This window comes from Simochromis diagramma, unplaced genomic scaffold, assembly GCF_900408965.1.
Source record: "Simochromis diagramma unplaced genomic scaffold, fSimDia1.1 OVJJ01000304.1, whole genome shotgun sequence".
Lineage (NCBI taxonomy): Eukaryota > Metazoa > Chordata > Actinopteri > Cichliformes > Cichlidae > Simochromis > Simochromis diagramma.
The window spans coordinates 14138543-14153896 of record NW_024387030.1 but is presented as its reverse complement, the minus strand read 5'-3'; the positions used below and the strand labels follow the sequence as shown (position 1 = coordinate 14153896).

At 38.6% G+C, this 15354-nt stretch overlaps 3 protein-coding genes across 5 annotated transcripts in view; 1 reads left to right on the top strand and 2 right to left on the bottom strand.

The window, feature by feature from the left end:
- The window catches only part of tmem63c (transmembrane protein 63C), a 40746-nt gene extending 39668 nt beyond the window's left edge, over positions 1-1078 (bottom strand). Inside the window, exon 1 of one of the 2 annotated variants that reach the window (XM_040042159.1) lies at positions 956-1078. The gene's annotated coding sequence lies outside the window, so the exon portion shown is untranslated. Of the gene's footprint in view, positions 1-946 lie in introns of both variants that reach the window. The other variant, XM_040042161.1, reaches the window with a different exon arrangement.
- Positions 1079-2835: 1757 nt separating this feature from the next.
- zdhhc22 (zinc finger DHHC-type palmitoyltransferase 22) lies at positions 2836-6847 on the top strand. Its single transcript, XM_040041969.1, has 3 exons — positions 2836-2947; positions 4681-5238; positions 5683-6847. Exons 2-3 carry the CDS (start codon positions 4683-4685, stop codon positions 5958-5960), a joined length of 834 nt encoding a protein of 277 aa, XP_039897903.1. The 5' UTR covers positions 2836-2947; positions 4681-4682; the 3' UTR covers positions 5961-6847.
- Positions 6848-6908: 61 nt separating this feature from the next.
- On the bottom strand, positions 6909-13711 carry cipca (CLOCK-interacting pacemaker a). Of its 2 annotated transcripts, none has more exons than XM_040041968.1 (4): positions 13559-13711; positions 12046-12157; positions 11473-11642; positions 6909-10353 (listed from the first exon to the last, which is right to left on the bottom strand). In XM_040041968.1, the coding sequence occupies exons 2-4, from the start codon at positions 12149-12151 to the stop codon at positions 9568-9570; spliced, it is 1062 nt and encodes a 353-aa protein (XP_039897902.1). In that variant the 5' UTR covers positions 12152-12157; positions 13559-13711; the 3' UTR covers positions 6909-9567. The 2 variants fall into 2 exon arrangements, with proteins under 2 accessions (XP_039897902.1, XP_039897901.1); XM_040041967.1 differs by having other exon boundaries at positions 13564-13710.
- Between the last annotated feature and the right edge of the window lie 1643 nt (positions 13712-15354).

Genomic DNA, 15354 nt, shown 5'->3' with positions numbered 1-15354 from the left:
GTTATCAAACGTGATGAGATGTGCATATATTGAATCCTGTAAGATTATGCTCTACATCTTGGCTAAAATCTGAATATCACCATTCTAAATGTATTTTCCTCCCAGGCTCTCATTAGGGTTTGACATATTGTATCCCACTAAAATGTCAAAAGTCCATAGCAAATCTGGCATTTTTAAGGCCACCTGCTTTCAGCACAGTCGGGTGGAAATGTTACCAGATGTCAGTTTAGTACTCTGCCCAATTTCCGAAAACAGAAAAAACACAGTCAGAAAAGGCTAGCTTTACTTACTGTAAAAGCTCAATGTACCTCAAGAATCACATTTATTTTACAGGGTAACCCTTGTGTTAAAACCCACATCACATGTAGCAGGATAAGCATCGAATCAACAAGTCACAAGAAGTTGACCGGTATCATTTTTTTCTGTGCGAATCCAACAGAGTCCAGATTGAACAGCATCAGGCTACACAGACAGAGGGTGGCAGCATGAATGGAAGTCTGAGGGGCTTCTTATTTTATTAAAATAAGAAGCCCCTCAAATTACACATAACGATGCTCACTCAAGGTTTGCCACGCAGCTAAGTCCACGAGGAACAATCGGGAACAATAGGTGTGACAGAGAGGAGAAATGATGCACCTGGTTTGGGTGTAGTAGTCTGACACGTTGCCAGAGACAGGCTCGTCCTCACCAACACCACCAACACCACCACCACCACACTGTACCGTGAACTTTAAGATATTTATAAAAGGAAAAGGTATTGCTCTCCGTAATCAGACATTTTTATCGACTCTCGGTTCCCCCGCTTACTGCAGCACTCACAGCAGCCTGCACACCCACCTTCCTTCAGCTCCGTAACTTGATGAAAACGATTGCGCCACTAATAGCGCAGTAAAGCCTTCCGGTTTGCATTTCCATCACTACAGGCACGCACGGCTTTAATATTTACCTCACTCACCTTATAAAACTCCCTTATCGCTGAGGTCCGGCGGTGATAGAGATGCTGCTGATTTTTCTTTAACGCCAAGAAACAAGAGAAACTCCCACCTTCGCAGGGGCCGTCTAACAATTAAACACCTGCTTTGGAGGCGTTAAGGGACCATCAAGCAATGGTGATGCCAACAAAATTGTATTCGTTTTATTCGAAGTTACATAAAAATATATTTGACCAGACATCCACCTTAAAGTTAGCTAGGTCGATTTAAGTGGTTAAATGAATTATATATATTTTTAATGTTAACTTTGAACACCAAATGCACAGTAATCTGAAACTGAATTTTACGTACTCCAGTTTACATCCCACAAATACAAAGGCTTATTCCATTTAAGACAGAAAAATATGTATATTTTACTTAAAAAATACATATTTTTAAATATATTAAGGAAAAATATTTGAAAACAATTAAGCATTATTAAATTAAAGCTACTTTGTTTTTTTAAAATATATGAGATAGATACAAAATAACAACTTTTATATACAGCATTGTTTTGTGGGTACAACTACTCAGTCACTATTCATCTGTCAGTGGGTTGTTGCTCTTACCACACACCATTTAGTAAACCGTTTAAATAGTTTTATTGTTCTTGATGATGATGATATTTTTGAAGATATTTTAATAGGTTTTATATTATATTATATTATATTATATTATAATGTTGCATGTTGCGTATTATGTTTAGTTTAATTTTGGATCACAGGATTACAGGATATTTCACTGTTGGCTTTGCCTCTTGTTCACAATGAAATTGGAAAAAAATATTTGTAAATACTTTGCTTCTTATGAAGGAATGAGGTACAAAAGATTTTAAAGCTACAATCTAATATTTCACAGGAAAATTTTAAAAAGGTTATATTTATTTACCTGTGCTCCCTATTGCACATGCTTTTATTACTTTATGAACACATATAATATCTCCTGTTTATAATGTTGTATATGTTTTTACAGACAGGTGTCTTTTCAAAAAGAAATCTCAATATCAGCGAGACAGGATTTAATATTAACAATAATCCTATGTTACCTTAAAGGAGAGGTCTCTAGACTAAAGTAATGAAGTGAAAGTTCTTTAGAGACATTACTCTAAGGATACTGAGGATCTATCTCAGACTTAACCTGGTAACAGATATGATGCAAAATGTATTAGTGCTCAAGTTAATTGTACTTTAAATAAAGACAAAATAATAAAAAGAATATTTATTTGTAACAGGGAGAGGCCAATACCTGACTGATAGTGGTCCATTGGGTGATGGGTAAACATGTAGACTTGCCAATGGAGTTATAATTTCCTGTTATATTGTGAGATGTTGAAAATTGATGCCTTTATGACTCCTGCACAACAAGATGTGTTTTAGTATGGAGTGTTTGTGAGAGTCATGTCATGTTAACAAAAGAATTAAAATGTACTGAGCTGCCTTACATCCTGTGAGTAAAGCTTATTTTATTGAAATTGCTAAAATTAGCTTATGGACCTCTGCGCTAACAGCATGGGACGTCAGATAACTGAGGATACATTGCCACCTACTGAATTCTTTCTTTCCTGCATTGACCCTAAACACTGCAGACTGTTCACATGCTGTAATAATAATAGTTGTTCACATGGAAAGAAAGTGAAGGATTAATCTTATAAAAATGTACTATTATATAAATATATACTTATTGAATGGATGTATATGGAATTAAATATGGGGAATTAACCATGTGAAAATAATAATACTTGTTTTGCTTTGTTGAAATTTCTTTTTTGTCTTGTTAACAGGGAAACGTGAAGAAAAAGAGGAACACAGACGCATCCGGACCAGCAGGCGGCGGTAGACAAAGGAGTTAATGTGGTGATGTAAAAACGACGTCAGTGCCTCTCAAAGAAACCTTCTTGTGTGCGTTTGAAGAAGCTCCTGAGCTCCGAGGCTCCGTAGTGCTGAAAGGACAGCTCCTCCGCTCTCTGACATCTGCAGGTAGGCAGATGCGTCGCGCCATGGAGATGAAATTATGGGGAAATAACATTACTGGCGCAATCATTAACATACTGGAAACGATATAATGTAATTCTGAAAGAAAACAGAACACGAAGGAGATGGATAACTACAGTTAGATTATAAATGCTTTCTGTTTTCTGTAGCATCCACAGTGTCGATGCCCTCTAATGAGGGACGTAAAGACCAACTTTTAAATTTGGTCTGCGAGACCGCCCTCTTTCCTTTTCGTCGTTTGCTATCTTGTGATTTGCACATCCTTCAGTGCTGCAGGTTATGCGATGACAGAGGGAGGGATAAGACATTACTGCTATTCTCAGTGGCCCCTGGGAGTCCCCCACCCCCACTTTGCTCAGAAATTAGTTTTTAACTCTAAGCGGCAGGCTTACATTCTCTCTTCTGTTCACATTTCTGCACTGTGCTCTTTGTAAATGGTTTGGATTCAGTGTGATTTATTTCAGGGTTTCATATTGTCAGGTAAAGAGCATTCAGTAGTAGACACAGAACTAAACAGTTATCCCCTGTGAACAACCACTTGGACACAATGGAAAGGAAGAACTACCTGATCTCTCCTCAGACCAAACTGTGTCCTTGGAAGGGTCATTCCCTCCAATTTGCTACTATTTAATTCAAGTATCTTAATGTAATAATCTCCCTACAACTAAATGACTTTACTGCTGGATTAAGACTATTGATGCCCCTTAAATTGCAAACAGCACTGCCAATTCTTTAAGGTACTTAGCAATCCTCATAAGCTGAGAATTTGTTTTGTCTATTTGCTAAAACTGTACTATAGTATCTTCTGTTTTGGCTGCACGTTTGTGTTTGCATCTAACATGAAATTGGTAAAAAGTGTTGAGAGTGATTCATCATGAATACCTGTGTTTGCATACAGAGACCTATTTTCAGCAAATGCGTGTTTGATGGCACCTCGTGTTTCCTAATGCAAGTTTGTTATATTAAAAGCCTGATTAGTCATTAGAAAAACCATTTTCCAATTATGTCAGCACAACTGAAAATAGTGTGCTGATTGGAGAAGCAATAAGTGCGGCTAAATAAGTGCCTGGATTGGCTGTCTCAGTCTGATTATAGTCTCTAAATTTAAAAAAAAAAGGACTGGAAAATGATCACTTTGTCCTTGCTTTAAGGAATAAAAGTTAATCCATGCAGTAAATTTAAAAAAAAAAACAAACAAAAGAGAGAGAGAGAGAGCAAGAACAGATTTTATAAAACAGGAAGTACTGCTCCCTCCACAAAACTGTGCAAACATCAGGGCCTTTACCTAAAAAAGGATAAACACCCATACAAGCCAAAATGGGGTGGTTTGTAAAGGGAGTATGATGCCCGTGATGAGTGAATCTAAACCTCTGACCACAACTGTGTTCAGCTCTCTACGCATGCTCAGTTAGACTTTTAGCACAATAAACTTGAACTAAGTAACATAATGTGCACAGAAAGAGCGGTGGTTGATGTAAACAGGCCATTTCATTCAATTTATTATCATGTTCCATTTAAAATTATAAATAACTTATGATTCCACAGACCATTAGTTGTGATTTAGACCATTTTGGGTCATTGTTCTTGTTATATTAGATACAAACAAACGTGCTTTGCTTTCAGAAGAAAGAACATTTCAAACTGACCAGAAACTTCTGCGCAGTTACGTTTACAGTTACTTGCACTTGCACTGCTAACTGTGTTCTTTGCTCACACAGATATGTTCACCCGGATGTTAAAACTGAGACTTCTCAACGCTGTAGCACCTGCGTACTTTTTTACGGCTACAGCAGTCACCTTCATTTTTCACTTTGGCTTCTTCATTCCAACAATTTTCCCAAGTCAGGGTACATCACTGGACGGGTCCAAAGTTTTACATACAGTTATGTTCCTTTTCTTGATGTTCAATGCGTTAGGGAACTACATAATGACTATTAAATACCCAGCTGAGAGTGCCAACGAGACTGTGATTCCAGTGTGTTCACCTCACTGCTCAGATAAAGTGGACGCGCACTACCTCCTAAACGGCCGTCACTTCTGCAAACTTTGCAAGAAGGTTATCCTTAAGAGGGACCACCACTGTTTCTTCACTGGAAACTGCATCGGCAACAAAAACATGCGCTACTTCATCATGTTCTGCATCTACACATCCTGCACATGTTTATACTCTTTGGTTCTTGGCGTGGCCTTTCTAACAGTGGAGTACTCTATCTCTTTTGAGAACCCCCTGACCTTTTTGACTCTTCTCCCGTTCTCCACTGGTTACTTCTTCATGGGTGAGTTTTCCATTAAAGCTGATATCGCAGAGGGGACACCAATTAACAACTCAATATTTTTATTGTTGGAGTCTGCTAGAGTTTGCATGATTCACAGCTTAAAATAATCTGCATTTATATCAAACTGGATCTTGGTGCAGCCTCTCAGTTCATGCACGTTCAGCTAACTTTGTCCTGATTAGATGCCCTTTGCAAACAGAAGGTTAAAACAGCACGGCGGCAGGGCTTTAGCAAAGCTAGGCCACACTAATGATATTTGCTTTCACTGAGATCAAAATGGTCTTAAACTAAGCATTTAGGTCAGTCTGCCTGAGCTTCAGGCTAACAGGTATTACTTGTATATACACTGACCTCATTTAATACTCTTTTCTTTACTACAACCATCCACCATTCTAACAATAATATATGTGACAGTAATTTCTCCTCCTCAATATCTCCTCACAGGAACAATCTCAGGCCTGCAGTTGTTCCTGGTGCTGATGCTGTATGTGTGGCTGGGCATCGGTTTGGTGTGTGCAGGTTTCTGTTGTCAGCAGGTGCTGCTGGTGGCCCGGGGGCAGACATGGTGTCAGATGCAGAGAGGGCAACTTGCAGAGAATTGCAACCCCTGGAGAGCTAACCTCAAGGACGTCTTTGGCACCCGCTGGATGCTTGGCCTTATACTGCCTGTGCAGACAGTAGAGACGTGCTCTGAAGACGCAGATGCCCATAAAGAGGACTGAAGAAAAACCTCATATCGTAACAATAGCTCCTCACAGGTCAAAAAAGTGACACATGTTGTAGAAAATGCTGTCTAAAGACCCATGTGGGGAACGATTTTGAACACAGAGAGGATGCTTTTTGACGTTTCAAATAGTCTGTGAAATAGCTGTTAGCACACATTCCTTTAAGGACAGGAGCCATACAAGCAATGTGAAATAAGCGCGTAGTCTAAGTGTATCTTTTAGGTAGCTTTTTAAAAAGGCAATATTAAGACAAATAAGTTGGTCATTTTTGGAAATCCAGCAGTTTTACTTACGCTACTATAAACGCTTGCATCAAAATATAAAGATGGCTTTGCATGCCTTCACAGCTTTGCAATTTTGTATTATTTGACAGCCTGTGCCATGCGGTGCTCTGAGATTATCAAAGTGCAATGTTCTTCCACACATCCTATTAAGATGCTACAAAGCGACGTTCAGGAAACTCCGGGTAGTTTTCGTGACAATGACTCACGTTTGTCGTTAAGGGCTATCAGACAAGGAAGCCGTTTGTCTGCAGCATAAACTGCCGGGCTTGACAATACTGTTGTGACAATTACATGTTTAGCCTGATGTACTCTACTCAAAGTAATGTGACTCAGGCAGTGTGAAGAGGGAATGCTCCTTTGGAAAAATGGGTGGGGAAGATGATTAATATACGATTATCCAGGGTTATTATTCACAATGTGCCATAAAGTCATTTCTTATTTGCTTATAGCTGACCCCAAAGATGAGGTATTCACTACACTGCTAATAATAAGGCGCTCTGCATAATAATATTATTATTAAGGACTTTTCACTGTTATTCTGTGACTCCAGCTACGAATACACTGCTCATGTCGAACAGGTTTTGGGTTTCAATAAGTATACTTTCTAGAGATATTTTGTCTATTCCTGTTATACCAATAAAAGTATTCAAATCACAGCAAGTGATTAATTATTGTCTTTAATAATGACACACTGGTCTTCCAACAGTTTTACACAAAGCACACTTGACAATATCAGAAAAAAAAAAAGTATCCAAACTGTAATAATTTGCCACCCTCCTTTTGCCCTTTTAAAACCAAGGCTGCTTTTGATTCATTTTTAATATTCAGGTTAATTACGAATGTTGGGGTATGCAAATCATGGTCCTGAAAACAAATCAAAGTGAACCTAGACTTAATATTTAACTTGTGTTTATGATTTCTATACTGTAACTTTGAATGCATTATCTAACCACACCGTGGGTGGTTATACAACTTCAAAGAAGAATAAATCTTTGGAAACCCTTAAGTATATTAAACTTTCTCCCAAATTAAGCTCAAAAAGAAATAAAGAAATCTTAGCTGCTCAAGCATTGACATAACATACAACATTAACTTAAAAAAAAAAAAAAAAAAGAGGTGCAGGGCTTCTGATAAACATTTATATTCACATTATCTTATGCTTATGTTTAGAGGCAACTCAGAAATCTGAGAAATGAAACAAAACAAGCCCACTTCATTGTCTTAAAGTTTAAATTAAATACTAAATAATAAGCAAAAATTATAGCAGGAATGAACATGAGAGCAACAAATCCAAAGGCAACACAGTTATATGGCTACAGCACATCACCTGCTACAAGCTGTAGGTATGAAGTTTCTATCTAATAATAATAATAATTATAATAATAATAATTATAATAATTATAATAATTATAATAATTAAAAAAAAGAAGCTTACTTTACCAGAAGTGGCAAAATCCGTGCAATAATCTCTGTTTACAGTATTCACACAACTTTAGTCTTTGTCAGAAACATCATTACAAATAAATAATACTGACACCAAATAAACTTCCATTAAACGAAAAACAAACTGTTACGATTTAGCAAGCCATCTGAACTCTCTGTGAATCAGACACCGTTTGAAAAGACACTTCCTACAAAAGATGCATCAGCTCTATCAGTTTGATTTACCAGTTTAGAAATAAAGGATAAAGAAAACCAGAGACCACAGGAACCTGCTGAATAAAGATGAAAGATGGATTTGATCTAAGAAGTAAATAACCCTCATACTTTCTCCACACTAACAACATTCATGCCACGTATAAGGAGTAAACTCCATGTGTCTTCGTATGTGCTGTAAGGCATGCATTAATGCAATCAAGTAGGGATGCACCGATATATTGACCGAACATCATTACGAACTGAAATCAATCATGTGGATGACCACTGGCTTCTCAGCACGTAAGACAACACTTATCAAAGTGAGAGGCCAGTGTTTATCTACAGTGTGGCATCAATTTTGAGCTGGTTTTAATGAGAAAAGGTAGCGTGACAAAGTATGAAAGAATTTTAAACATTTGCAACTTTTCAACAAAACAAAGAGAAAAATAAAAACGTATCAGCCTGGGCTATCGGCTAAACACTGGTGTCAGTACTTCACAATCAGTGCATCCCTACACTTAGGAGTTTGACACAGAAGCCATAGCCCTATTGCAAGTGATACTTGCTATTTTGAAACAGAAGAGGCAAGAAAATTCATTATAGGCAAGGGTTTGAAATACAAGCATGCTTCCTAACTCCCATCTCATAAGAACGGCTGCTTCGACCTCAGCACGATCTGATGTCAGCGTTTTAGTGTCTGTGGACCGATCACATTGTTGTGTCACGACCGTGCAACTAAGAGAAAAAGAGCAAATGACTCTGCCCTTTTCTAACATGCAGTTAAAACTGCAACTGCAACCCTCCCTTTTCCCCATAAACGTAGCTATGTAGTTTCATTGCTTAAGCTTAAACCAGCAGTGCAAATTTTTGCCTTCCTCTTCTGGGACTGAGAGCAAAAACACAAACGCTTGTTAAGCATGCCGATGATATCTTCTGCTCTACTAGCCCAGTCACTGTTGACACTGCTAAGGGTAAGAAGTATAGGAAATGTCACCACAAGCAGCAAATATAATTACTGCTATCCTGTGAAGATGTTTGGCTGGGCAGATCAGCACTATATGACTGAATATAACCTATTCATCTACCCTGATATGTCATCTATACAGACTTTCTTGCTCTTTACGTCACATTTTCTGAATTCCCATTCTCCAACTCCGTAATGATATTTAGGTTGGAGACAGAAATCCCCTTTAGGGTTGCATCTGGAAGGGCATCTGGAATAACAACTCTGCCAAATCAAACATGTGGAACTACCCACTGTGGGGACCCTTGTGACAACGGAGCAGCTGAAAATAGCTTTTGACTTCCCATATCACTTCTGCTGGTTTTTCACAATCCTTTATCACGAAGTTGCAGAGCTACTGCATCCCAACAATGTGACCGGTCGTTTGAAGTGACGGTCCTGGAGTAATATCAATTCTGATGTCGTCGGAACAACAACATGCAATATGAGACAGACCTTTAGTTTTATATCCAACCAGCTGCTCCAAAACTGTCTAATTTCTTGACTTTGCTGCAGAAAATGATTAATACCTACAGCCTACTGATAAAGGTCTGAAAGCTTAAAGTTTAGTTCAAGAGTATATTTAACACAATTTGTCCACATTTATTAAATCCCCCTGTGGCCTCCTGATTAATCCTCGTCTCCAGATTCAGGACCACTGATTATGTCCGTACATATTTTAAGCTAGGATGCTCTGCGGTTTCGCCCCCCACTGTTCCTTTTCTGTGTCCTGGAGAGAAAGCTGGAGTTTAGTCCAGAGTTGTGGGTTTCCACTGCTCAGAGCCTCCAGCAGCAGAGTCGTCTGCTCCTGAAGCTGCTGCAGCTGGTCTTGGGTGCGCTTATTGTCTTTGATCAGCTGCTTTGTGCGCATGGTGATCCCCAGCAAGCCGGACTTGTTGAGTATGTTGTAGGTATTGCTGAAGCGTTTCTCCTTATTAGTGCGCATCGAGTCCTCATCCTCGAATTCGTCATCAAGCATCCTGTTGTCTCCTGCTAGAGTCCTAAATTCATCTGTGTAGGAGAGCAGGGAGCTGGTTCCTACCTGTGAGGAAAAAGACTTGATAAGCTGCTCTTGACTCTGTGCTTGGTTTGTTGGTGCTTCAAAGTTGGATGTGGTTTGGGCTGTCATCTGCAGTGCTGACAGGGGGCTGGGGGTGCTGTACACCCTGTGGCCATGATGATGCCTCTTCTGTCGCTGGTTATATCCTGCTGCTGTACTCCCCCTCACCCTTGAGGATCCTACCCTCTTAGTGGGTGTGTCCATGGGATGCGGGGCAATTTTGGGATATGATTTGAGGATGGGCATGTAGCTTTTTGACTGACGCGTGTTTTCAGAGCCAGTCTTAGGAGAGCTGTTGTTGTCATTTGATAGCATGGGTTGAAGAAGAACCACTTGTGACTGAGGCATTATTTCCAATGGTGAAGGAAAGTTCCACTGTTTTTCTGCTGGAGCTGTGGATGATTGCTAGAAAATAAGAAAAAACAAACAAACAAACAAAGAAACAGACCTTTAATGTTATAAAACATTTCTTATACTATCTATAATATGGTAGCTGTTAAACATAAAGTGCATGACAGTTACAGGGTTATAGTCGATGATCTCAGGGATTGTCAAGCTTCCATTTATATTACATTTAATGTCTCTGGTTAGTTCTGCTGTTGGCATCTCTGCATTATAATAAGATACTTGAGAGGCCTCTCTTCCACTTTGAAATGGATGAATGACTTAAGTGTGTCTGTGTGTTAGGGGGAGGACCTGCTACACTGAACCATCATTATAATATCAAAGTGAGACAAAACAGAGGCTGTTTATATCTGTTGGTTTTATTTAAACGAGAGCTCCATGTGAGCGCTTGCCGGGTTCGCTGTTTATCTCACGCTTTCAACTTTTGTGGGTGTATGTGTGTGTTTGTCGTTGAAAGAGGCCACTGTGTGTGGTGAGAGCTTGGTGTAGAGTGGTGAGAGATTTTACACAAGTAAACACAGACTGAACAACTTAGGAGGATTGTAGCCCCCCCCCCAAAAAGTTTTTTTTTTAAAAAACAGGAGAGGCAGCTATAGGTAATGATGTAATAATGTTTTCACTGTTCAGCTAATAACTGTTCTATTATAAACTCTAATTATGGAAGGCTGAATCATCATCAAACAGTAGCATTATTGCTTTTGGTGTGTTTGGGGTACAAAGTATGGCTTACTGGGAGTGGATAATATTACCTCAGTGAGTGCACATTAACCCACCACCAATTCAGCAGCATTGATATCACTTTTGCTGATCTCAGAGGATAGCACAATTGAATTATAAAGAAAACTGCCCAACCCCAGATCATACACAGTCTAAGGAAAGTGTTAAAACACAACATTACCCACAACATGCACAGACAGATCTGAATGCTCAATTTGAGTTAATAAACTCCATCCAAAATTAAGCTTTTAACTAATTTCTCTAAAAGTTCAGAGTACAAAACACTCTGAGCCAAACAATGCTCCATTGAGCACTACAGCTCAAAGACAATATAGCAATAAAACACTCTAAGAGTAATGAAATACACAGTAGTCTGTTCAGACAAATATTGAAATATTTTACCTGCTTTAACACGAAGTTGTTCATGATGATCATTGGAGACAGTCCAGTGTATGAACCTCCCATCACAGCCACCTGTGGACCAGTTGGCTCCTGGCTGACTATTGACCCATTTCTTGCTGCATCTTCAGAGTCAGTCACTTCGACTGTGCTGAGGTACTCCGAGCTAGCATCTGAGAGGACAACACGACACGTATATGAGGCTCATCATGTTTAAAAGAAAGACTTCTGCTCTGTGTGGAAGAACATTAGCTGTGGGAAAACGGTGGCAGATGTAGATAAATATCTGTAGCGTGTCTGAAAAAGGATACTATCATCTTAATGTGAAGGGCTAAATCAAATTCAGGTCAACCCCCATACTGTAAATAACCTACATAGAAAATGTGACCTAGATCTCCACATTTGATTAGGGTCGACCTTGTTCATGAACTGATATTCATTATTTGTAATTATATAAAGGCTAATTATATCCCAGGTCAAGACGCGTGTTCTTTCAGACAAAATCAAGAATATTTTGCACAATCACAAGACTTAAAAGGTATGCTAGTTTTTCTTTTGAATGTAAGCAAATCAAACCTGAAAAGCCTGAATCTCTTTCCAGGTCTTGTTTGCATGTTCCAAGGTGCGATGTCCGGGTGAACGGCAGAGTCCTGTGACTGCCTGGTTGATTAAACCGGTTCATGATGGTCTATCCAGGGAAAAAAACAAAAAAACAAACAAAACAAAACACGGACAAACGAAGTTAAATAACTGCAACTTAATTTCTCCAGGACAGTCTTATGCAAGTTTGTGATGCAGTTTGATGACATTTTTTCTTTATTTTTAAATCCATTCTGTGACTTGGGAAGGAGAGAATATTGAATATCTATGAGTAGCATGTCCATTTTAAAACAGTAATATTCCATTTCTTTGGATTTTTTTTCATGACAGGTGACACATTATCCTATTTGGCTATGGAAGACATTGAGACTTTTTAAAGATCTTTGGCTACAGACAGATGGGTCACAATGATTGTTTTTGCTAATAATTTACACATTTTAAAAACATTTTAAAAAAGGCCTTAGCAAACCTACCTGTTTTACACGTCATATCTTACGTGACAATCTAGTTATATAAAATATAAATTAGGAACAAATAAATAAACAGCAGCCAATTATAATCGTAAACAATCACAAGATAAAGGTGGCCACTCAGACACAGCAGGGCCAAGGCTTCAGGTTGTTCCCTTAATTTGTCCTTGCCTATAATTTTTTCCTAGTAACTCATTACTATATACGATTTACAGTGTATAATGACTAAAAGCGCAACAGTCACAGTATAAACACTCACCTCTAGTTAATACGTAATCTGTCTTTTTAGAGCTTCTACTTTGAATTGTTTACAAGACCGATCATCACTTCACGTTTAAGGCCTGTACTTTGTCATTCATACTGTACATGACTGTATTTATTTTTCAACATACTGAAAAGAGCAGGCGCACACCCACAAACGGGATTACGTAATGTTTTAAGATGCATAATAAACAGATTAAAACATCATAAAAGCGTATTATTATCTGCCTTACGTCTCCCATTTTACAAACTCGAGCTGAACGATTGGATGAAGGGCCTGTGACCCTCCCACAACCACTCACTGCGATGGCTAGTCATGGCAGCACACACTTTAAAAACAAAACAAAACAAAACAATGTCGTACTTACCCAGCAAAAACAACAAATAAAGAAGTTAGTGCAGACAATCGTTGTTATAAAGCTGGGATGCTGAACAGTCCAGCGTTTATAACTTCTTAACTAGCTACAGCTAGCATTGTTTGGCAATACACGCAACTTTGTCAACATTGGCCGTTAACGTCAAACAACGTACGCGACACAAACACACACACAGCTTTAGGGTTACACAAATGTGCTTCTGCAATAACAAAATATGGAAAGCAACATTAGCTGCTGTCTGTATCATCGACAGTATGTTTTATCTGTTTACTATTCACTTAGCTGGGTAACGCTAGCTGCTAGCTACCGTAGCTTTAGATCAGAACTCCTGCTATCACGAGATCGATAAGCAATACGAGTACCAGCATAATTTCTACAAACCTTACCAAGACGTCGTTTGCTTCAAAGCGAAAATCCGACTTTAGTAGCTTCAAAATATGTGGCTAGTTAAAGCCACCCAACTCCCGTGTTGCTAACGCCAGCTCTACTTATGTGCTCTACAAAATAAACGCCCTCCACGCGGTCTTACAGGTAAACACAATTACGTGCGCGCATTCACGCAGACATGGTTTTAAACAAATCGGTGACAGAAAATCATTTGCATTTAAGTATTCATGCTGTGAATTAGTTTGTTATGGAATATATTTCTAAAAGTATTAAATAATAATAATATTTTTTTTCTAAGGACAAAAAAGCGCAAAACACATTTGCAACTTTATTGTCTGTTACGGCAACCTCCTGGATAAGTTTATAAAAGTAAGTAAGGGTTTTCAGATGATGGGGTTATAAGTCCAGCTTTTAGTGGTTGTAATTTAAGTGGTTTTAAGAAGTGTACTTTTAAGAGCTGTGACGGGAACAACAGCTCCCTGTGAGACACTATTAAGGGCTTTAATAACCTGATACATAGAGGTTGCTACGGAAACGGGTGAAGTACATGTTTTATTCTTGGGGTTGGCGAAAGAGGAGCTTGTTTTGAGACTTGTGCTCTGATGGGGTTACGCTATGGTGTGCGTAACCCCATCAGACTAGTTGTTTAGGCTGAAAAACGTCTTTTTAAAAAAAAAAAAAAAAAAAAAAAATCTACCGTGTGTGATATTTTATTGTAAGCCTACAAATGTAAACGGCCTATCATATAGTTTGCTATTATTTGTGATAATGTGAAACAGATTAAGACTGCCAGCAGTTGGTACATCTATTAGGATTGCCTACTGGTATATAATTATTGAATACAACTGGAATTACTAAACAATTACACAAGACAATCTGACAATCATAACAGTTTTATTACAAAATAAATATTTAAATGAAATAAAACACTACGGCAGTCAAAATGCTATTTTTACATTTTCATAGATTTTCTTGATGTGATACATGAAACAAACAAACAAACGCCATTTAACATATCTACGAAACTTCATCCCTTCCATGTTGCAGGGTTTCTAGAAACAGAGGATGACACCTGTGGTGTGGGATTATGGGATTGTTGAGTCACCAGTTGGACACAAGGTTGTGCTGTTCAGCTGCACACAGCATATGGGATGAACATTTGAGACCGTAACTAATGCTTTTACATGTGGGAGCTCAAGCTTGGAATCTAATAAAAAAAGATTTTGAGGGCTTACATGATGTTTTAACGGCTATAAAAAGCAAAAATAATTTGTATTCAAGCTTTCCCCTGTTGCTGCAGCACTCCATACAGTACAATTACTTTTAACCTGTCATAGCACGGTTTTTAAATTTCAACTTTAAGAATTTGTATTCTGTAGACACGCCGGTGAGCTGTCTGGAGTGTACCCTCTTTCCTGCCCAAGGTCAGGGACAGGCAGGCTCGAGCCTCCTCCACAACCATTACTTTGACAAGTAGATAAGACAATGTATACTGGATATATTCCACTGGAATACTTAAATCTGAATTCACATTTCACTTATTTGCTTACACCACAGTAAGAAACATACCACACCAAATATTCCACGGCATTCAAAGGAAGCCTTGTGGGTATTAGTTGTATGGTCCTTGATATGTTTCAAGTACAGGCACAGGCAGAGTGAAGTAGTGTATCATTGAACGTGCACCGTATGTTATGTCCTTGTGACTGACACTCGAGAAAAAATGAGTGGTTTGCCAAAAACTGGGTCCAACCCTCTGATGTGCACTGCCCCTCTGTACAGTATTTAAT

Coding starts and splice junctions, on each gene's coding strand:
- zdhhc22 (XM_040041969.1), top strand. CDS start 4,683: ATGTTCACCCGGATGTTAAAACTGAGACTTCTCAACGCTGTAGCACCT. Junction 5,239..5,682: donor CACTGGTTACTTCTTCATGG/GTGAGTTTTCCA, acceptor ATCTCCTCACAG/GAACAATCTCAGGCCTGCAG.
- cipca (XM_040041968.1), bottom strand. CDS start 12,151: ATGAACCGGTTTAATCAACCAGGCAGTCACAGGACTCTGCCGTTCACC. Junction 11,643..12,045: donor AAGAGATTCAGGCTTTTCAG/GTTTGATTTGCT, acceptor TTGTCCTCTCAG/ATGCTAGCTCGGAGTACCTC. Junction 10,354..11,472: donor ACAACTTCGTGTTAAAGCAG/GTAAAATATTTC, acceptor CTTATTTTCTAG/CAATCATCCACAGCTCCAGC.